Genomic DNA, 24,586 nt, shown 5'->3' with positions numbered 1-24,586 from the left:
TTATTAATTACATTCACAGTTGACAATTTATTGTGACAATGATTTAGACAAATACTCATAATCAACATCAAAGCACAGATGTCAATAAATTCTCAAAAAATAACCCTGTCTTTTTTAGTTTAGAAATTATGGCAGTATAAAGAGTCTGGTGATTATAATTGACTTCCCCCATCTTGGGGAGTGGTGAAGGCTATAGATACCATTCTTTTGTACCAAAGTGAAAATTCAAAAAAGGAAATTGTATACAGAAAAACATGTTTCTAGCAAACATGTAATGAATTATGTTTATAATGAAGCAAAATCATCTGTCCCTGGTACTGATACACTGGATACAGTGTTTTACTGTATTGCAGTGTGTATCCTTCGACAATTTTTAGACCAGTAGACATAAGTCTCATCAGGGACGATTTCAGTTGCCAACATTCATTAAAGGATGGTGAAATTTTTTATAACATAAAGACAATTTTTTTTTTTTATTTTAAGAAATCAACTCATAGACTGATTATATAATTAAATTTATACAATATATTTTGAAACAGTTAATAACCATTGCAGATCAACACGCTTATGGAATTGTTCATTAAAAAATGATTGGAATCTGATTAGCATTGTGCTTGATGGTAAATATCCACAACCCTGTCCATCCGCAAAGTTTGTCTTTTGAGCATTTTAAAGAGAACTGTGCATAGTTCCTGGGACAGCATTCCAAAAACAAAAAATTCTTTTTCTATTAGAAATTTCCTCTCCATTTTTTGTCCATTTTGTACTTAAATGATAAAGACATACCAGGTAGAACATCAAATAATGAAGTCCTCATTAATACAATTTGTATTCAAGTCAGGTTATGACACTGTGTTGGTGGCATACGTTTGATGAATCGAGCTTTGGGCCTACTGTGTCGACAGAAAGGAAAAAGGTTACGGAGTGTTTTTCTGAAAGATTTGTTTACAGCACAGTATAAGATGAAATTAATTGAAAAGTTCAGAGCTTGCATAAAATTTGTTACATGCAGTATAATCTTGTGGTAGTAATAATGTTTGTTCTTTCCAACAGAGTCCACTACATGAATCTTAGCATAAATGAACTTAATGATTTCAGATGGGGAAACAAGTATTAAAAAAAGCACGACCACTGCCAATAATGTGGCAGTCACACTGTTAAGGGCACTGTCAGAGCTTCGCCTGCGATGGGAAACTATTCCTGGTTTTCTGGTTTTTATTAGTGAGCTTTGTGCCAGATCTTTTTTAGGGCAACCATTACAGCTGTTGTTAGATCTTGAGGATGAACGAGTGCCTTGCTCCTCTGTGCTTTTCATTGAAGAGCAGTACATAACAAATTCATTACTCTGTCCAGGTGTCATCTCTCTTCGTATGCGTTTTGCTCTGCGGATTTTCCAGACCAGACAAATATTAAAGAATAAGAGAGCAATGCATGGAATGAAATCGAAAATAATGGACCATAGCATTCTTCGTGTTTGGTCACTGTAATTTTTACGCCTCTCAATTCTGTACAGCTTAGAACCATCAATGCATGTTGTTTCTACTATTTCTGACTCGAAAAACAGTGGTATTATTGAAAGAATACAGATCATGTACACCAGACAGATAGCAATTTTGGTCTTTTTGAGTGATATCAGTTTCCTGGCTTTAAAAGGATGGCAGACGGCAAGATATCTTTCTCCTGCCATTACGACAATTAACCACGTACTGTTGATGATGAAAAAAGTGATGAAACCATTTCCAAGCCAACGATAGTATAGGACTCCATTTCGCTCACGATATGTTTCCTGTGGTGGCAGAATGGTGAACAATAAGGCCAGCAGACAGAACATAAAGTCAGACACAGCTAAAGCAATTAATCCTATGTGAGCTGATTTTTCCATCTTTGTCAAACAATGGTTGACTTTTTCTTTTGTCAGCACAAGCAGGTTAAGGATGTTTCCCACTAATCCAAAAGCACTGACAGCTGGGACCCCAACCTCCATGAATATGAAGTGCATTTTCTTTTCCAGAATGGACTCCATGCTGTTATGCTCAATGGGAATGGAGAAATTATCTTCACTCAGATTTTTGCACTCAGCCATCATCTGAAAAGTAAATACTGAAGTCTATGAATGTCAGACAGTATATTTTATAGGCTTAAATTTATTGAATGTCAATCTTAACTGTAAAATAATCCAATTCAATGTCACTCAGAAGTAAATATTTTCATTTTAGTTCTGTTTCTGACATATTGATTTAGAGAAGATGTTAATTTTCTGGGAGCACTGAACCCATGTTTTTACGCAATACCTTAAAGTTCACATGTTTTCCCAAAAGAGAAAATGAATTTAGAAAAATAAACTTGCAAAACAAGTTAGCAGCAAAAAACTTTCATATATATGTACTTATATTTTTATCATAACTCTGACGTTGTAATGATTCTGTTGTCTAATTCATCAAACATTGTCTGTAGCCGTTCTTGAATAGAGTTTACTGATTAAAGAAATGTTCAGATTTGCTCATCTTTTTGATTCTCCAAGATTTATGCTTGCATCATACATGGATCTTTTCAGATTTTTTTTAGCTCTACTGGTCAGAGACCAGAAGAGGTCTAATATATGATAGTATAAAGATGTAAAATCCATCCATCCATTCTGTCAGTCTGTCTGTAAACAATTTTTCAAAATGTTACTCTTCCTACAGTTTTAATCTGATTTCAATATAACTTAGCACACATTTAGTAAACTACACCAAGATACATAATTCTTTATATCGTTTTTTTTATTTTGATGAATGGTGTTGCCATGGTAACAAAAATATCGAAATTTCGGTGAAATACTTTTAAGGCAGTACTCCTACAGTTTTGGTCTGATTTCAGTATTACTTGGCACACAAATAGACTAAATTAAAGTACATAATTCTTGTTATCGGTTTTTGATTTTGATGAACGGTGCTGCCATGGTTACTAAGAATAGAAATTTCTGTGAAGTGCATTCAAAACGCTAGTCTTCCTACAGTTTTGGTTTAATTTCAATATTACTTAGCACACAAGTAAACTACATTAAGATACAAAATTCTGTTTACTGGTTTTTGATTTGGATGAGAGATGTTGCCATGGTTACTACAATAAAAAGTTTCTGTGAAAAAATTTCAAAATGCTGCTCCTCTTACAATTTTGGTCTGATTTCAATATCACTTGGTACATAAGTAGTTACACTGAGATACATAATATTTTATATAGGTTAATGATTTTGATGAACGGTGTAGACATGGTTACTAAAAATAGAAATTATTTTCTGTGAAATGTTTTCAAAACACTACTCCTCTTATAGTTTTGGTCTGATTTCAGTATAACTTGGCACACAAGTAGACTACACTAAGATACATAATTCTGTTTACGTAATTTCACTGATATGTGCAACCAATTGTATTTGGTAGGCTCTTGACTGTATTGGAATCTTGATTCCTTGTTAGTTTTGTCTTCTGCTTTTAACTGATACTATGTCTGATGTCAAGCTCTACATTAATGTGACATTTTACCTGTAGAGCCTAATATGTTATCAATTGATTCAATTTCTGCTTGATTGAATTTTCAATCAGGTATATATAAATACACACTTAGGAAATGGAGTTATATACTTTTGTTAATTGTGTATAGATTTTGGTGGGGTTATTTTTTCTTCCCTGTGCAGTTTATTTTGCGTAGATCTTCAATAATATGTCAAAAAAAGAATTCACTGTAGTTATACCCTTACATAAAATAAAAATTAGTAAAAATAGGATCAAGATACATGATTCTACATAAAAAGTATTTCCAGGTGCTACTTCTCACTTCCAAAATAATTAAAAAATACAAAACAGTAGGGCTACAGTCTCTCCAGTGACTTCTGGTTTAATTTACAGTACAGACAAACCTGTCATAGCAACCACTTGTATTTAACTACTGTCGGGAATGTGCAACTTTTAAATATCCTCCCAAGAATTTTTCATTATATTTTAACAACACAGAGACTTTGTTTTGGATTTTATTTCAAAACTTAAATTTATGCTCAACTCAATTAGGGAAAAAGGCAGCTTGTAACAAAATTTGAAACAAAATTGACAGTTTTCTTCAGGAATCAACACATCATTCATATAGCAAACAATTTTCAGGTGCTAAGTGCAGTGCAAAGCGCTTAATGCAGCTTACAACTACTTCCATTCCCAATCCAGGGCCTCTAAGTAAAGAAAATAACTTTACTGAGTCTTCTAAAAATATGCAACTGGAAATCCCAGACTCTCTTTCACCTATTTTAGTGTAAGACAGGGTTACGTGCAGTAGAAAATTTTGCATAAAAATTTATTTACTTACGCTTTATACAATTTGTATCCTTATTAACTTAAATATGTCCTCTACAGGACCCTTATTTCATACAATATAACTTAATTCAAACAAGTTTTTCTATTATCAACCTTGCATCATGCATAGACCTATCAACATGATCATCAATGATATTGATTTCACATCCAGGGTTCGAAATTCACTATATACAACTCGCAAAACGCGAGTTAGAATTCCCAAATTGCGAGTTAAAAATTAGGTAACTCGCAAAAACTTGCCCCAAATTGCGAGTTAAAAATTAGGTAACTCGCAAAAACTTGCGAGTTGATTTTTTTTTTTTTTTTTTTTTTTTTTTTTGCATTGAAACTGTAGCAAAATTATATAATATGACAGAGCACAATACTTTTGATTTAAATCAGTAATTTAAATAAAAGTCACACTGTAGTTGTATTTTGTGTATTGTACAGTAGTTACTTTTTCCTTAAGTTACATGTATTTAATTTATATAAATTTTAACTTTATATGAAAATTGCGAGTAGTCTTATAAAATTGCGAGTTCACTTTGTTGGTACTCGCAATTATTTGCGAGTTGTAATTTTAGGGAGTTTCTAACCCTGACATCTAATTATCAATTAGTAGCAGATTGGAATTTTTAGCATTTATGGACAGTATGTACTTTTGTTGTAGTCAATAGCTATAAAAAAAAATTTGATGTGAATAATTCACAAGGGAAGCAGTATGTGGCAGTACGTAGTGCACAGTCATATTGGTTGTGTTTTCAACCAATCCTGTCAAAAAGGAAAACTGACATAGAATTCAATTTCTCAGGAAAATATTAATGACAGATATGGTGCTTTGCATGTGGAGTGCCCAAGACAATTGTTGACATCAGTGACCAAAACATCCAAAACCTTAAATGTTCTCAGCAAGGGGCAGGAATAGTGCTGTTATGTTATATTATGCATACTTGTGTTAGGAACCTAAAAAAAATTATTTCATGTAAAGGTGTGCATGTATTGCTCAATTGTAGGTATATTTGCTTAACAATGGTAAGAGGACTAGGTAAAAATGAAATGATATCTTAACACTGCCATGGAAGGGAGTACTTTTTGTAAAACCCTTTTATTACATCATAAATTTATAAATACATGTAGCTTATGAAGATGAGGAAAAAAAAAATATATACTAAAGCAATTCAGACATAATATTTAGCCATTTTAAAAATCTTTCATTCATAACTTTAGCAAGTATATATTGTCATTAGGAATTATTTTATCAAACCAATTAAAAATAATGTCTTATTTCTCCATGTGCACTTTATAACATTGTAGAACCACAAATCGATGGTCCACTCCTGCGGTCGATAATTACAAATAAAATCACAAAAATTAATATAAAATACAAATTATACCCTGCTTCACACTCCAAAGAATGGCATGAATGAATTCACTAGAATATTTTAGCAGTCAGTGATGCACATTAATGAGAGGAATATCAGCAACATTTTTTAGGTGTTCAGAATTTGTCAAAGTATAATTTTTTTTTTGGCAAATGTATTGCTACATGTATAGTCTGAATTTGTTGGTAAAGTCTTTGATATATCAATAAAAAAAGAAGTATAATTGAGAAAAATTGAGAGTAAAAACATAAGAAAGCAAATCCAGTACACCAGTGTTGTCTGCTTGTGTTCTTGATGTGTGAAGTTAACTTTCCAGCTAATTCAATATTTTACAGCTGGTAAAACATAAACACAACTAAATAGTTGATATTGTGATTACTTTAACTTAGGAAATTTTTTTTGTGATGGAGGTATGAAATGTCTATTAGTAGGGCACAGTTTGCTGTTGAAAACACCGCAACAACTATCACTGTATACTTTTTTTAAAGACACGAGAGAGAGAGAAGTGCTGGTAAAATATTTTGTGTGATATTTGGTGACCCAAGCTAACATAACTTTATGTTGTTGTCTTTTATTACATTTTCATCGATACTAAGTATTCTGGCTAAGCCGTTTTAATCAGAAATGTAGAAAATTAGAATTAGCACTTGAATTTTCTATTTCCTCATATAAGTGGAATGATAAACAAAGAAAACTTAAAAAAATATAACTCATTTGCTTTAATAAAATTTGCTAAGAGATAATAAATTAGTCTCTTTTTGTTAAATATATGCCTTTTAAAGACTTCGTTATGGAAGCACAACTTAGGCCAAACAAAAAATATGTTTGTTTTACTGCACAGTTACTTGCTGAAATAAAATAGGGTCAGTAGGTAGGATTTTTTATTTATTAAGGTCTTCCGTTTCAGTCGGAAGACCTTATAGTGATTGTACTGTTTATTATTATTATTATTATTATTTTTTTCCCATTTTTTGTCCAAGCGATTTCTCAGAGATGTCTCGATGGATTTTCTTGAAACTTTCAGGGATTATGTAGAATTAAATAAACTAAAAACATTTTTAAGGATTTTGCAAAATTCACTTCCGGTCGTCAGATATGTCCGATTTCCGTTTTTTCAAAAGAGTTCATGTCCGGACGTTTTCTCAGAAACGGTAAAAGATTAAGACACCAAACTTTCAGGGATTATAGACCATGACAAGTAGGTTTGTGGAATATCTTTAAATCCGTCAGCCGTCACTTCCGGTCGTCACAGAAAGTGATCAAAGAAATCAAAAATTTTAACTTTTCTGTTTTTGATTAAATCTTGCATGACATTATTGCATCTGTTTTGTGGTTTCGAAATATGTTGGTCCCACCGGAAACGGAAACGTCAACTTCCGGTTATAAGCGAAAAACTACATAATTTGAGCATTTTACTTTCCCATAAATATCGCTTATAGATGAAGTATTTGAAATGATTTTTAGATATGTTATTTAGACTGCTAATGTCTAGAGTAACGTCAAATATCTTGGTAAAATTCACTTCCGGTCGCGTGTTTTACTGTCCGCAAAATAAGAACTTGTCAAAGTGAGATCTCAAAAACGGTAAGAGATTAAGACACCAAACTTATATGAGTAATAGAACTTAATGAGTAGGCAAAACCCTTTGGGTTAAGAGCGTCAGCCGTCACTTCCGGTCGTCACAGGAAGTGATCAAAGAAATCAAAAATTTTATCTTTTATCTTTTGAAATAAAACTTGCATCATATAATTGAATCTCTTTCACAGTTTCTATATGTGTTGGTCTCACTGGAAACAAAAAACGACAACTTCCGGTTATAAGAGAAAACTATGTAATTGGGATTTTTAACTTTCCCAAAAATATTGCTTATATATAAAGTCTTTGAAATGGTTTTCATATATTTTATTGAGGCTGCAATTGCCTAGTGTGACGATAACCATCTTATGAAAATGCACTTCCGGTCGCGTGTTTTTCTGTCCTCAAATTGAGATTTTGTTCACCAAATTGCTCAGAAACAGTACATTGCTGAAGTCTAAAACTTTCAGAACTAATAGTCAGTCCTCAGTTTATCTACATCATGTAAAAATCGTACGTTGCCGTCACTTCCGGTAGTGACAGGAAGCGATGAAAAAAGTGAATTTTTAAAGTTTTTTCTTCTTTTTACAGAAATGTTTGGCTAATGCGAATGTTAGGTAGACCATAACCATGCATTTTCACCGGAAGTGCCAACCGAAAACCCGGAAGTTGTCTCAAACTTGAGTAGTTTTTCATGGAAACTTTTAAGGATGATCAGTTGTGAATAATTTAGGTGTAGAATGAACATTTTATTCGTTTGGAGCACTTTCGTTCACGACGAAGTACATAAAGAAAACAGGAAAGTAATTCCGTTTGTTTTTACTTGTATTTACATATCTTTGGAAGCCTTGAGATAACTTTTGTTAATTATTTAGAGTAATCTTATTGAGAAGATTCTGTTTGTTTTTCAAAGAAGTCAAGAAAACGGAAGACCTGTTATTGCCTAGGCAATAAGTATCTAGTTAAGGTCTTCCGTCTCCAACGGAAGACCTTATTGTTTTCGTTCGGTTTCTTTTTCCCTATTATTATTATTATTATTCTTTTTTTTTCTTACCGATTTTGTGCACGCGAGTTCTCGGAAACAACTCGGTCGATTTTCATGAAACTTTGATCTGATAGATATTGATCTGAACCTTATTGGAAATTTTTTATATTGATGACGTCACTTCCGGTCGTGAGATATAGACAATTATCTGATTTTCAGAGGGTCGGCTTGTCCTGGTAATCACTCCAAAACGAATAAAGATATTGAGTTGAGATTCTCAGTGACGGTAGAGGAGGGATTGTAGATGTGCTTTTTTGCGTCCATATCTTTCCAGTGCAAAAGGCGCCAAAGCTCGCCTGGGCTCGAAAAATAGGCTCACAAGCATCTCGCAAATTTTGACAAGTTTTCTATCATATCTTTATACCTGTAAATATTTTGTTAAAACATAAACAAAAGTTGTGCAAAATGATATGTGCTTTCATATGATATCAAGAAAAAGGGGCTGACCCCTCAAGTTAGGGGCTCAGAGGGGCCAAAAGTCTTTCATCTATAACTCTTTAACGATCAATATTTTGTTATACATTACTGAAGCAAAAATGTTTATCTTAACAATTTACAACAATATATGATAAGATTCTGATCATACGTTACGTAATAAGGGGTCACAAGGGGCCAGAATGCTAAATCTTTGACGCTTTATATCTCGAAAAGGGCGAATATTTTGATAAGCAATACTGAACAAAAGATGGTCAGAATAATGCTCTAAACAATATGCACCCTTTCAATTTTTGTCAAACGGCCCCATTAAGGACTTGGAGTGGTGGCCCCTAAATATTTCCATTCAGCATATCTCCACAACGAAAAGAAATCTCTGAATAGTTGTTGAACAAAAAATGTTTAAAAGCACAAGACTTTTCATTTGATGCCAAGAAAAAGGGGCTGACCCTTCAAATTAAGGGCTCAGAGGGGCCAATACTTTTTCATCTATAACTCTTTAACGATCAATAATCTGTAACACATTACTGAAGCAAAGATGTTTATCTTAACGATTTACAACAATATATGATAAGATTCTGATCATACGTTACGTAATAAGGGGTCACAAGGGGCCAGAATGCTAAATCTTTGACGCTTTATATCTCGAAAAGGGAGAATATTTCGATATGCAATGCTGAACAAAAGATGGTCAGAATAATATTCTAAACAATATGCACCCTTTCAGATTTTGTCAAACGGCCCCATTAAGGACTTGGAGGGGTGGCCCCTAAATATTTCCATTCAGCATATCTCCACAACGAAAGGAAAAATCTGAATATTTCTTGAACAAAACGTTTTCAAAATCACAAGACCTTTCAATTGATATCAAGAGAAAGGGGCTGACCCCTCAAACTAGGGGCTCAGAGGGGCCAAAAGCGTATCATCTATAGCTCTTTGATAATGTTATATAAATCAAAAGAATGAAATCTAATTAGGGAAGTCTATATATTATTATCTTTTAACAAAGATCATAGTCAAAATCATAACTCATCTTATCGAAAAATCGGACGGAAGACCTACTCGTTGCTCGCAACGAGATCTCATCTAGTTTTATTGAATATTTTTATACACAAATTCACATGAATTGTTGAAATACAAAACAGTTTTACCATTGTGTGGTGCTTTTTGTTTCTAGTAATTTCAATTTTGTTTTCAAATGCTTGACTGATTAAGATGCATGTAATTTAAACTGACCGGCGAGTGACTTCGGGATTTTACGACGAAAAAAAAATTTGAGTCGGTGATTAAATATAGGGTTGCGGGTAACCGTAAGTAAACATATTTTTTTATTACGCCTTATATTTCAATACAACAGGAAATTTAAATTCAAACTAATTCTGATGAATTTAAAATTGCAAACATTGCTTAGCTAGCTAGGGCTTTCCAGTAGGAGGGTTGATAGAAAAGTTCACAACAAGTTCTCTTGTGAGCGAGCTTGATTTGCATGAAACTAATAAAACTCTGCTGAAAAAAAAATATAATATGTATTTTCATATAAATACAATTTATAGTGTTTTTCATATGGTGTTTTCCGATGATCTTCAAAAACTAAGATAAAACAAGCCTCACATAGCATGTCACTTTTTCACAAGTTTACATTACATAAACTTTTTATCGAAATTAAAAACTGCACTGTTATAGAGCATGAAGATATATGACATTTCACTTGTCACTACAAAATTTCTGAAATGTCTTTTTGCAAAATTTTGAATTAAATCGGAGGGTTTATGACGGTTTTATTGCTAAATATAGATAACCAATGCTTAAAAACAGTCACGAAAGGCCACATCATTGATATCTTGGAGAATTGAGCTAATTACGTCTGCAGACAGGAAAATGCCCGAAAGAGGCTGAAATGTTTTTAGATGCTGCTAAGGATTACGTACACATATCTAGGACAAGTGTCCAAATGGTAGTAGCTTTGTAAGAAGAGAAAGATTGACATTTTTTATGATCAACTCCTGCGATACCCCAGTACCCCACTTATCACATGGACATGCATTGCGCCTTTTGATTTTGCATTGTTTCCATACCTGATTGCTTAACTAGGTAGACATTGATTTATCAGATCTCCCTAATATCTGATAGTTGCCACAAAAGATATATTTTAGAAATAAAGTAACAAAAGTAAATGTTAAATAACTAACAAGTAAAGTTAATCAAGTTTTAAGTTGGAAAAAGACATTGAAAGTCTTCAGCTGAAAGATATTTAAAACTGTGAAAAAGCTTAACAGGTTAGGAATCAGATTGTCACGTCATCTAACGTCAAAAAGTGTCAAGTGATTACTCTGTATATCCTATGACAGCACAGTGAAAATCATTGTATATTTTCAAAATTTTAGTAAATGGACCTGATTTTTTACATACTAATAAATAAAAGATATGAATTTAATCATACGTATGTCATTCTTCAATGTACACAATAAATTTTCTGTAAATCATTGTGTTGACGAACTTTTCTATTAACCTTCGTACTTTCAGTCGTTTGATTTTTTTCAGTTAGATTCATCTTATTTTAAACAAGATAATAGATTTACTTGAAATTACAACTTCAGAGCAAAATAACTTCATCTAAATTTGAATGTGAATAAAATTTGAAGTCTAATATTTGAAAACTTACCCAGTCATTACATTTTTTTTATTTATCCTCAGTCATATTATGATATGAAAAGATCCTTTTTATCATCCCACTGGAAAGCATCAAACCACAAGTTTTGAAAATGATATTCTAGGATTAAAACAGTGCTGTATTTCAACATCGGTGAATTCTAAATCTGTATGCCAGATCTCTCAGATACTACAGTCTTCAAGCTAGGGACATGTAATATTCACTTCCAATAATTCATACAAATTTTACAAAACATTTTTCTTTCACAGTGTTAGCAGATTTTCCATCATCTCAAAAACATGCTCCAAATTTGTCAGTCAGAAGTGCATAATGAAACCCTTCTTAATTAATTAGTTTCTGTTTGTTATTTGGTCTGATATGTCTGCATAATGTAGTATTGATTTACTTAGTTCACCAATAAATGGGGGGAAATTTGTAGCACAAGAACAAGAGGGTGTTTGTCTTTGAGGCATTTGATATTCTATTCTTTACTATAATTGTATAATCAGGATACAGGGTTAGACATTATAATACTTTGAGTTTACTTGTCCTTTGGGCAGTAACACATAGTCCATATCATTATTAGTGTACTTAAAGCACCAGACACTCTGATTGCCAGGCATTGAAAGACTCTAATTTTCTCTTCATTTTTTTTTAATATCATTTTTGTCCTTTGTTTTTGTAAAGGAACTGAACCCACAGTATGTGGAATAAATTTGGAATAAATGTTTTTTTTGTTATTCTCAATCTAAAACACACATTTAATTAACACATGCAATATTTCTATTGTAACCAAATGTTATGATGTCAAACTAAATTTTAAACCTCAGGCCAAAAAAAAATGTGTGTTTCGTATTACATGGAGGTTTAAAAAATTGGAGATAGATGCCCCCTTTTTTTTTTTACGATATTGGGGTGGAGGTTGCATGGAGATTCAGTATCTTTCAAACATAATGAATGAGAACTATAAATCTAGGTTAGTCAAGGTCTAACCTAGGCCTAACTTTTATGGAGTCTTCACCTGTCCCTCTAAGCAAATTATAGGAAAAAGTTTTTAAAATGAAGGGTGGTTTGATACACCTATGGTTAACTACTTTTACTTCCCCCTATTTTAATTAAAGGGGCTGGAACACAGATTTGAAGCTCACATTTTCTAAAAATTTTTAAATGATATTATAACTTAAATGCTGCTAGAGAATTTCACAACAAAATATATTGAAGGCGTGTTTAGAAACTTTTTTACCTGGAAATTATTAAAACTACGAATTTCGGGACACGTTTGGATTGACACATATCCCTGCACTTTCACAAAGTAAGCTTTAGTCATAAAACCTTAGAAAAGTAGAAATTTTGTTGTGAATTAATAAAAAATATGAAAACTTTAATCCAGAAAAATCAGAGTAGAATTGCGAGAAAGCAAAACCAACTCACCAGTATTGTCAGTCCGTGCTCAGTGATGTGTGCAGACTAAACAATTGAACACATCCCAGTAAAATGTAAATGCTAACAATAACAGAGCTTGTGCCCTGTTTACATACACAGGTGTTTGATGTGATGTTATGAAGAATGTCGTTGTCATTGCATTCTTGGAATATTCATGTAATTTCAAATCATATATTTTTTTAATAAAAAATAGACATTTAAAATTGAAAACAATGCAACTGTGTCAAGGCCCCTTTAAAACATTAAAAAGCAAAAATTATTTGTTTAATATGAATTTAAATTTTGTAATTAAATTCTAATTCAAATCTACCTGAAGAAAAGTCAATATGCACCAAACCATAATTTGATACGATCCCATGTTGATTCCTGCTAATATTTTCAGGATTGCTACTGTGAAAATGGCTTTACAGAGGACAATTCATTACATTTTCCTCTCTAAATAAATAATTTGAAAAGGGTACTGCTTCGATCCATAAAAACTAAGATCTCAAGTTAGCGACAGGGATCATCAATATTACAATCAGGAACAAAGTTAACTATTTGTGCACTGCATGCTTTTGATTTTGAACTAGCTTCCAATAAAAAGTTGACAACAGATTATTTTTTCCATTTTCAGCTTTAAAAAAAAAAAATTTTTTTCACAAAAAAATCACTTGTCCAATTGGGACAAGTGCCCAGAAATAATCACTTGTCCATGAAAAATTTTAACTAGTACCTGACAAGCAGACAAATGTTTATGTTGAGCCCTGAAATTGTCAAAAACTGTCATACTGAATTGTTTCAGATTGTATTTATCCAGTCCAACTTGAAAAAATGATGAAACTTAAGGTATGTCACTCGTGAAATTAGTTATATCAAGGATTTTTTGAGAAGTATATTTTAAATAAGTACTCATATAGCATGACTCAAAATCACAAAGATGTGTGCATCCTACCGAGTTGACCTTTTTGCACTTAAATTGTAACTCTTTGGTCAATCACTTTAATCTTTATCATATTTTATCAGATGTAATTTTGGCAATAAATATAATCTTATTTTAAGTAAAATAGTTTGAATGATATTTATCATTGAACAAATCATGCAAATTAATGCACATAAATTATTGTGTGACCTTTTTGCACTAAAAAAGTATTATATTTGGGGTATAAAATATCTAAATAGGCAATGAAATATTTTCTTGTATCAAACTTTTTATGACTCAAGTGCTGATCGGTTGGAAGTATCTTGTTGTTTAAAATTATGAAAGAAAAAGTTGGGGTTAGTGATGTAAATTTTGAGATATTGGTTAAAATTTGCGATTTTCAGGCAAAAAACGGTGAAAATTTTATCTTGACTTCTTTAATATATCTTTATTTCTTGGCAAAGTCTGTTGAGTGAATGTGTAAAATTTATTTTAAAAATATAAATTGAGACCTATATTTAATATTCCTAGCATATCATAACGGAAAATTTTCTCTAAGTAAAAATATTTGGTGCTATAGTTCCAAGACATTAGATTTAACAAATGTAGAGATTTGAAGAATTTTCTTCTAAATATCCTTCCACCACAAGAAATAGTCTCTCATAAATCTTGCTTCTTTATGAATTTCTGAGCAGTTTTTTTATTGAATGTTGATTAATTTGCATTGTTTAATTTAAATATATTATAAAAATTGAATTGTTAAAAATAGTTTTGAAGTTAAGGGTTCTGACTGAACTTTTCTAAAAAGCTGACGAGTGACATACCTTAATTTTTTTTTTTGAAAAAAAAGTCCAAAGTCAAAATTTTCAAATATGGTAGAAGCCCTCCTGTGGAACAGTCTATAGTAATAACTAGTAGACTAATTGTTCTCGAACAATTAGAGGTCTTTCCACCTACTTAAATTTCATATATTCTTCCCATTTAACTCTCTACTGTTTATTTTTTTTACAAAAGAAACCAGAAATTGCTTAAGAGATGGAAAAAATGAAAATTTTAAAAAAAATTTGAAATGACCTTGACCTTTGACATTGAACAAATATTCAAGGTCAAAGGTCAAGGGTCACATTGCAATTAACCCCATGCTTCTACGACTTTTAGTTTTAAAGTTATAAGGCTTACTAGTAAGCGCAAAGACGTTAAAGGGCAATAACTCATATAAGGGGTCACCGGATACTTTCGTACTGAATAGATTGAAGTTGTGTCTAAAGACCCTGAATACATTAGTGAAGGTTTCGTGTCTCTGCGGTTTACGGTTTCAGAGGAGTAGCGATAACAAGGTTTTTTCGCACAAGGGGCAATAACTTTTAAAAGGGTTAAGCTTAGGGGACAAGATTGAAATCTTTGAAATAGTTTTAAAAGTACATATTAAAGATGTTAAGATATACTGTATATGTTGGAAGACAAAAGAGCTATAAAAAGAGCTTTATTTCTCATATTTGAAATGACCTTGACCTTTGACCTTGACATAAACTTCAAGGTCTAGGGTTAAAGAATCTAATGCAGTTGGTTTCATGTCTCTACGACTTATCGTTTTGAAAATTTTTCATTATTTGTAAACTTCAAAAACTTTCAGGGGCAATAACTCATAAAAGGGCTCAATGAATCCTTTCGTAATGAATAGATTGAAGAGTCTTCTCAATTAGTCGAAGACATTGGTGAAGGTTTCGTAACTTTATGGTTTACGGTTTCGGAGGAGTAGCGATAAAAGGTTTCTAGTGAAAGGGGCAATAACTGCGAAAGGGGTCATAGGTTATACGCGTTGGGTCAAATTTGTTCATAACTTTTTATGACCTTTACGATGAACAAAAAATCTTTTCGATAAATGTCGAAACAAAAAATCAGCGGAAGAAAAATAATAATAAAAAGAAGAAGAAGAACTAGTAGACTAATTGTTCTCGAACAATTAGAGGTCTTTCCACCTTCTTTAAATTTCTTTAATTTTTATATTTTACTCTCTAAAGTTAATTTTTATACAAAAAGAATCCAGAAATGGCTTGAAAATAGAAAAAAATGAAAAATTTGAAAATTATGAAATGACCTTGACCTTTGACCTTTACCACACATTAAAGGTCAAAGGTCAAGAATCACATTGCAATTAGTTTCATGCTTCTAGGACTTAAAATTTTAAAGTTATAAGGCCTACTATTAAGCGCAAAACCGTTAAAGGGCGATAACTCATATAAAGGGTCATCAGATCCTTTCGCACTGAATAGATTGAAGTTGTGTCTAAAGACCATGAAGACATTAGTGAAGGTTTGATGTCTCTACGGTCTACGGTTTCAGAGGAGTAGCGATAACAAGGTTTTTCGCACAAGGGGCAATAACTTTCAAAGGGGTTAAGCTTAGGGGACAAGAATGAAATCTTTGAAATAGTTTTAGAAGGACATATTAAAGATGCAAAGGCATATAGTATATGGTGAAAGACAAGAGAGTTATAAATATCTCATAGTTTGAATGACCTTGACCTTTGACCTTGACATAAATTTCAAGGTCATATGTCAAAGAATTCAATGCAGTTGGTTTCAGGTCTCTACGACTTATGGTTTTGAAAATTTTTAATTTTTCATGAATATCAAAAACTTTCAGGGGCAATAACTCATTGAAGTGGTCAACGAATTCTTTCGCAATGAATAGATTGAAGAATCCCCTCAATTAGTCAAAGACATTGGTGAAGGTTTCGTACCTCTACGGTTTACGGTTTCGAAGGAGTAGCGATAACAAGCTATTCTTGCGAAAGGGGCAATAACTTCGTAAGAGGTCAAAGTTCAAACATGGGGGGTCGTTTTTCGGAATAACTTTTAATATCCAGTATCATGAACTATAAAGTTTTTCGATAAGTCTTGCGGTTTCAAAAGTCCGGGAAGAAAAATAATAATAACTAGTAAACTAATTGTTCAGAGAACAATTAGAGGTCTTTCCACCTTTTTAAGTGTTTCCGTGTCATTTGGGCTGAAAAAAATGAAGAAAAATGCAATAAATGCAAAAAAAAAAAAAAAAAAAAAAAAAAAAAAAAAAAAAAATTCCTCAAGCTGGGATCGAACTCAAAACCCTTGGTTTGTAAGGCAGGTGTGCTAACCATTAGGCCACGCACTCCAATAACAATAGTATGTTAAAATGTTTAGGACTATAGAATAATTGCAAGCGTATTTTTAGAATCGGTAGGGGAAGAAAGAAGTTCCGTAAAAGGAAATAGTTCCTGAATTTGCAAGCAGTATATAAAATAATAAGGGAGGGGCTGCGTGAGAAAACGTTAACACTGTTCCCTAATGAAAATGTATTAATGGACTGTAGCCTGATTCATCGATATTGTGAGCATGCTGAATTTTTTGTAAATAGTTTTGTTGTAAGCTTAAAAGATCGGGTTTGGATTTTAACATTTCTGACTGAATATCCTGAAATAACTATGAAACATTTAAATAAGCATTTCTTTGGGTTAAATTAAATATGTGTAGCACAAATTAAACTCCCAGCATGCCTTTTTAGAAGGGAAACACAACAATGAAAGCGAGAATTGTTTTTAATATACCGAAAATCGCTATTTCTGGAAACTGATTAATTCTAAATAAAAATCAAATAAATTCCAAATGTAAAAGAAAGAGAGAATGCTTGGTATTAAAATGTCGTATCATATCAGGAGAATCGAATGCTGCTAACGACATCTGAAGAAATAGCCGATAAAAGGTTTAGATCATTTCTTCGTTCACCTGGCAGTGCACTTTAATTACAAACACAACAGAACTTGTAGTTTTTGCCGTGAAACTTCAAGACTTCTATAAACTTATAGGACTCACCGTAAAACTCTCCAGAAACTTTCTCTGAGGTCTATACTACAATTGTACCAAATATGGTGTCGATCCGAGGTCTGGTTTGAATTTGACAGAAATATTCTACGTTGTTGTTGATGTGATTTTTTTTTTTTTTAAGAAGGGGGGGGGAGGGGGAGGTTAATTATTTACTTTCTGCCTCTTTTAAACTAAGAATTGTAACTACTTCCACATCCTTAAGCCTGATTGTGACCTTGGGTCAAGGTCAAAGGTCAAGGTCATTAAAAAAAAAAAAAAGAAAAAAGAGAGAAATCTTTACTTTTCTATGTTTTTACCTGATACTGGAGCTGAATGCATGTCCTTACTTTTCCATTTGACCAGTGGGTCAAGGTCAAAGGTCAAGGTCAAAGGTCAAGGTCATTTGGTAAATTGCCATATTTTACACATATATAAGGAATTTCTGTTTTTAAATGACCTTGACCTTTGACCTTGACCTATATTTCAAGGTCAAAGGTCAAACATGCCCATGCAGTTGATCCCATGTCTCTACGATACACCGTTTTAAAAAAAAGTTCATTAAATGTAAGCAGCGTAAACTTTCAGGGGCAGTAACTCATACAAGGGATCAAAGAATGCTTTCGGAATGATAGAATGAAGAGAGTACTAAATGAGTCAAAGACACTGATGAAGGTTTGGAATCTCTACGGTTTACGGTTTCGGAGGAGTAGCGATAACAAGGTTTTGTTGCAAAAGGGGTGACAACTTTTGAATGGGTCAAGCTCGGGGGACAAGAATGAAATCTTTGAAATAGTTTTAGAAGGACATATTATAGATGCAAAGATATTCAGTATATGTTGAAAGACAAAAGAGATATTAAAAAAGCTAATTTTCTCATATTTTGAATGACCTTGACCTTTGACCTCTATATAAATTTCAAGGTCAAAGGTCACACATGCCAATACTATTGGTCCCATGTCTCTACGATTAAGCGTTTAGAAAAAAATTAATTATTCGTAACCATCAAAAACTTTCAGGGGCAATAACTAATTAAAGGGGTTTATGCAACCTTTCGCACTGAATAGATTGAAGAGTCTACTAAATTAGTCAAAGACATTAGTGAAGGTTTCGTATCTCTACAGTTTAGGGTTTCGAAGGAGTAGCGATAACAAGCTTTCATTGTGAAAGGGGTTGTAACTCCTTGAGGGGTCAAAGTTCATATACGCAGGGTCAACTGTAAAAATCTTTTACGAAGTGCATTCTTATGGACAATAAATCTTTTCGATAACTTTTAAAACAAAAAACCATTCGGCGGAAAAATAATAATAATAATAATAATAAACAGAACAATTTCAATAGGTCTTTCCACAGAAAGGTGGAAAGACCTAATAATAATAATAAACATAAGCATTTCAAGAGGTCTTTCCACAGAAAGGTGGAAAGACCTAATAATAACTGGTAGACTAATTGTTCACAGAACAATTAGAGGTCTTTCCACCTTTTTAAGTGTTTCCATGTAATTTGGGCTGTAAAAAAAGAAGAAAAATGCAAAAAAAAAAAAAAAAAAAAAAAAAAGTTCTTCCAGCAGGGATCGAACTCAGAACCCTTAGCTTGAAAGGCAGACGCGCTAACCACTACGCCACGAATTCCGATGAAGATGTATGCAGTAAACTACCTATTAAGGAATTAAAAAAAATTTGTTGTACAACGTAGTTATCGGAATTGAATAGTTTTGAGAAACATGTTTCCATATCATTTGGCTTTCAAAAGAAAGAAGAAGAAAAGTACAAGAAAATAAATAAACTCAAAAATTCGTCTTTCGCTATAGATTTATTGTCGGGTTCGTTCCTCTGTAGAGTTCAAAAGGTCTTCGCGCAGCTCCAAAAAAAGATGTTTTTTTTTTTTTAGCTCACCTCGACGAAGTCGAGATGAGCTTATGCTATACCGTCGGCGTCGGCGTCCCAGGTTAAAGTTTTAGGAGCAAGTCCCATTCCCAAGTAACTATAAGCCCTACCTGGACCAAACTTGCATGGATGATGCATCTAGGGATGGACACTACCAAACTTGCTTCGGATGCTGGATCTGACCTAGATTTTCTGGATGAGTGACCAGGTTAAAGTTTTAGGAGCAGGTCCATTCCCAAGTAACTATAAGCCCTACCTGGACCAAACTTGCATGGATGATGCATGTAGGGATGGACACTACTACACTTGCTTGGATGCTGGATCTGACCTAGATTTTCCAGATGAGTGACCAGGTTAAAGTTGTAGGAGCAGGTCCATTCCTAAGTAACTATAAGCCCTACCTGGACCAAACTTGCATGGATGATGCATCTAGGGATGGACACTACCGAACTTGCTTCGGATGCTGGATCTGACCTAGATTTTCCAGATGAGTGACCAAGTTAAAGTTTTAGGAGCAGGTCCATTCCTAAGTAACTATAAGCCCTACCTGGATTAAAATTGCATGGATGATGCATCTAGGGATGGACACTACCACACTTGCTTCGGATGCTGGATCTGACCTAGATTTTCCGGATGAGTGACCAGGTTAAAGTTTTAGGAGCAGGTCCATTCCCAAGTAACTATAAGCCCTACCTGGACCAAACTTGCATGGATGATGCATCTAGGGATGGACACTACCACACGTGCTTCGGATGCTGGATCTGACCTAGATTTTCCAGATGAGTGACCAGGTTAAAGTTTTAGGAGCAGGTCCATTCCCAAGTAACTATAAGCCCTACCTGGATTAAAATTGCATGGATGATGCATGTAGGGATGGACACTACTACACTTGCTTGGATGCTGGATCTGACCTAGATTTTCCAGATGAGTGACCAGGTTAAAGTTTTAGGAGCAGGTCCATTCCCAAGTAACTATAAGCCCTACCTGGACCAAACTTGCATGGATGATGCATCTAGGGATGGACACGACCAAACTTGCTTTGGATGCTGAATCAGACCTAGAATTTCCAGATGAGTGACCAAATTAAAGTTTTAGGAGCAGGTCCATTCCTTAGTAACTATAAGCCCTACCTTGATCAAACTTGCATTGATGATGCATCTAGGGATGGACACTACTACACTTGCTTCGAATGCTGGATCTGACCTACATTTTCCACATGTGAGACCAGGTATAGATTTAGGAGTAGTCCCATTCCCAAGTAACTATAAGCCCTACCTCGACCAAACTTTCATGGATGATGCATCTAGGGATGTACACTAACCAACCTGCTTCGAATGCTGGATCTGACCTAGATTTTCCACATGAGGGAATTTTAGCCATATTTTAACCAAATTAGCATGGATGTTGTATCTAGGGATGGACACTTCCAGACTTGCTTTGGATTCTGAATCTGACGTACATTTTCCAGATGAGTGACCAGGGTAATTTTTTTTGAGTAGCTATATAATATTATGGCCTTTTATGATTAAACTTGCATAGATGGTGCATCTAAGGATGAAAACTTCCAGACTTGCTTTGGATGTTGGAACTGACCAAAATTTTCTTGATTACTAAACAGGTCAAAAGTTTTTTGAGCAGGTCTATAATTAAATCAAACTTGCATGGATATTGATCTTGGGATGTACCCTAACTAGAAAAAAATATGATGTGAAATTTGCTTTACATGTAGATAACATTTGTCGAGGTGAGCTTCGTAATCTTTGATTACCTATGTTTTTTTTTTGCTTCCGTGTTTATGGCAATTGTTTACATAGTTACCATGGAAGTACAATGTGTGACATGTGTTTTACTGTGCATATCGTATTTCTATTTCTGTGCATTATGCATTCGAAGGTTTAATTTGAGGTGTTAAATGTTCTGATTTAGTTAAACTACTTAGAAAAGTTGCCGATGAAATAAATCGGACTCGAGGCTAATGGTATGTACTATGTAGGTCGTCATATGGGAAAACATGGATTGGACTCAAAGCGGCCTGACTGCGGATCCTAAGATTGTTGCAGGTTCAGTAAGACGATTCCTGAATGAAACAAGTTTCCCTGTGGGTTATATTAAATGCAGCTTTGATAAATAAAATGTTCTACATGCATTTTATTAAGAAGAAAACAAGATAATGAAAGCGTGGAATAGTTTATTTCATACATTTATATTGGTTTAACACCCCCCCCCCCTTCATATATTCTATATTTCTCATATTTTGGATGACATTGACCTTTGACCTTGACCTTAACATCAAGAACAAAAATGCAAGAATCCATTTCAATTGGTCCCATGTCTCTACGTCTAAGCGTTAAAATTTTTTTCAAGTTACGTAAACAGCAAAAACTTCAGGGGCAATAACTTGTATAAGGCTTCGATGAATCCTTTCACAATGATAGATTGAAAAGCCCTCTCAATTAGTGAAAAGCATTGGTGAAGGTTCTGTATCTCTATGGTTTGGGGTTTCAGAGGAGTAGCGATAACAAGCTTTTCTAGCGAAAGGGGCAATAATTTCATTAAATGTCATCGCTCGAAGTGGTTGGGTCAAATCTGAAAATCATTTAAGTAGTCGACTAATATGAAAGATGCGTCTCTTCTATAAGTTGCGAAACAAAAAATCAGCGGAAGAAAAATAATAATAACTAGTAGACTAATTGTTCTTGAACAATTAGAGGTCTTTCCACCTCCTTTAAATTTCATATATTCTTCACATTTAACTCTCTACTGTTTATTTTTTTACAAAAGAAACCAGAAATGGCTTGAGAGATGGAAAAAATGAATATTTTAAAAATTTTGAAATGACCTTGACTTCTGACCTTGAACAAATATTCAAGGTCAAAGGTCAAGGGTCACATTACAATTAACCCCATGCTTCTACGACTTTTAATTTTAAAGTTATAAGGTTTACATGTAAGCGCAATGACGTTAAAGGGCGATAACTCATATAAGGGGTCACCGGATACTTTTGCGCTGAATAGATTGAAGTTGTGTTTAAAGACCCTGAATACATTAGTGAAGGTTTCATGTCTGTGCGGTTTACGATTTCAGAGGAGTAGTGATAACAAGGTTTTTCGCACAAGGGGCAATAACTTTTAAAAGGGTTAAGCTTAGGGGACAAGATTGAAATCTTTGAAATAGTTTTAAAAGTACATATTAAAGATGTTAAGATATACTGTATATGTTGAAAGACAAAAGAGCTATAAAAAGAGCTTTATTTCTCATATTTGGAATGACTTTGACCTTTGACCTTGACATAAACTTCAAGGTCTAAGGTCAAAGAATCTAATGCAGTTGGTTTCATGTCTCTACGGCTTATTGTTTTGAAAATTTTTCATTATTTGTAAACTTCAAAAACTTTCAGGGGCAATAACTCATAAAAGGGGGCGACGAATACTTTTGCAATGATACAATGAAGCAAGTACTAAGTTAGTCAAAGACTTTGATGAAGGTTTCGTATCTCTACGGTTTACGCTTTCTGAGGAGTAGCGATAACAAGATTTCTAGCGAAAGGGGCAATAACTGTGAAAGGGGTCATAGGTTATATGCGTTGGGTCAAATTTGTTCATAACTTTTTATGACCTTTACGATGAACAAAAAATCTTTTCAATAAATGTCGAAACAAAAAATCAGCGGAAGAAAAATAATAATAACTAGTAGACTAATTGTTCTCGAACAATTAGAGGTCTTTCCACCTTCTTTAAATTTCTTTAATTTTTATATTTTACTCTTTAAAGTTAATTTTTATACAAAAAGAATCCAGAAATAGCTTGAAAAAATGAAAAATTTTTAAAAAATTTTGAAATGACCTTGACCTTTGACCTTTACCACACATTAAAGGTCAAAGGTTAAGAATCACATTGCAATTGGTTTCATGCTTCTAGGACTAATACTTTTAAAGTTATAAGGTCTTACTATTAAGCGCAAAGAGATTAAAGGGCGATAACTCATATAAGGGGTCATCAGATCCTTTCGCACTGAATAGATTGGAGTTGTGTCTAAAGACCCTGAAGACATTATTGAAGGTTTGATGTCTCTATGGTCTACGGTTTCAGAGGAGTAGCAATAACAAGGTTTTTCGCACAAGGGGCAATAACTTTCAAAGGGATTAAGCTTAGGGGACAAGAATGAAATGTTTGAGATAGTTTTAGAAGGACATATTAAAGATGCGAAGACATATAGTATATGTTGAAAGACAAGAGAGTTATAAATATCTCATAGTTTAAATGACCTTGACCTTTGACCTTGACATAATTTTCAAGGTCAAAGGTAAAAGAATTCAATGCAGTTGGTTTCATGTCTCTACGACTTATAGTTTTGAAAATTTTTAATTTTTCGTGAACATCAAAAACTTTCAGGGGCAATAACTCATTGAAGTGGTCAGCGAATTTTTTCGCAATGAATAGATTGAAGAGTCCCCTCAATTAGTCGAAGACATTGGTGAAGGTTTCATACCTCTACGGTTTATGGTTTCGAAGGAGTAGCGATAACAAGCTATTCTTGCGAAAGGGGCAATAACTTCGAAAGAGGTCGAAGTTCAAACATGGGGGGTCGTTTTTCGGAATAACTTTTAATATCCATTATCATGAACTATAAAGTTTTTTGATAAGTCTTGCGGTTTCAAAAGTCCGGGAAGAAAAATAATAATAATAATAATAAACATAAGCATTTCAAGAGGTCTTTCCACAGAAAGGTGGAAAGACCTAATAATAAACATAAGCATTTCAAGAGGTCTTTCCACAGAAAGGTGGAAAGACCTAAAAAAAAAAAACCAAGAAATCTTTACTTTCTAAGTTTTTACCTGATACTGGAGCTGAATGCATGTCCTTACTTTTCCATTTGTCCCAAAGTCAAGGTCAAAGGTCAAGGTCAAAGTTCAAGGTCATTTGGTGAATTGCTATATTTTACACATATATAAGGAATTTCTTATGTTTTTAAATGACCTTGACCTTTGACCTTGACCTATATTTCAAGGTCAAAGGTCAAATATTGCGATGCAGTTGGTCCCATGTCTCTAAGATACACCGTTTTAAAAAAAAAGTTCATTAAATGTAAGTAGCATAAACTTTCAGGGGCAG

At 33.4% G+C, this 24,586-nt stretch overlaps 2 protein-coding genes across 3 annotated transcripts in view; one reads left to right on the top strand and one right to left on the bottom strand.

Annotated features, from left to right (window-relative positions):
- LOC133171662 (ATP-dependent DNA helicase Q4-like) overlaps window positions 1-24,586 on the top strand; it is a 153,570-nt gene that overhangs the window by 39,839 nt on the left and 89,145 nt on the right. The window lies entirely within an intron of this gene.
- On the bottom strand, window positions 510-11,689 carry LOC133171663 (pyrokinin-1 receptor-like). The gene is made up of 2 exons (XM_061306453.1): window positions 11,419-11,689; window positions 510-2,086 (listed from the first exon to the last, which is right to left on the bottom strand). The coding sequence occupies exon 2, from the start codon at window positions 2,084-2,086 to the stop codon at window positions 833-835; it is 1,254 nt and encodes a 417-aa protein (XP_061162437.1). The 5' UTR covers window positions 11,419-11,689; the 3' UTR covers window positions 510-832.

Source organism: Saccostrea echinata, unplaced genomic scaffold, assembly GCF_033153115.1.
Source record: "Saccostrea echinata isolate AGI-Se365-2 ecotype Australia unplaced genomic scaffold, CSIRO_AGI_Sech_v1 ptg000054l, whole genome shotgun sequence".
NCBI lineage: Eukaryota > Metazoa > Mollusca > Bivalvia > Ostreida > Ostreidae > Saccostrea > Saccostrea echinata.
This window is presented reverse-complemented; position numbering and strand designations above follow the sequence as displayed.

Bases quoted from the DNA above. Each gene is read 5' to 3' on its own strand.
- LOC133171663 (XM_061306453.1), bottom strand. From the start codon at position 2,086: ATGATGGCTGAGTGCAAAAATCTGAGTGAAGATAATTTCTCCATTCCC.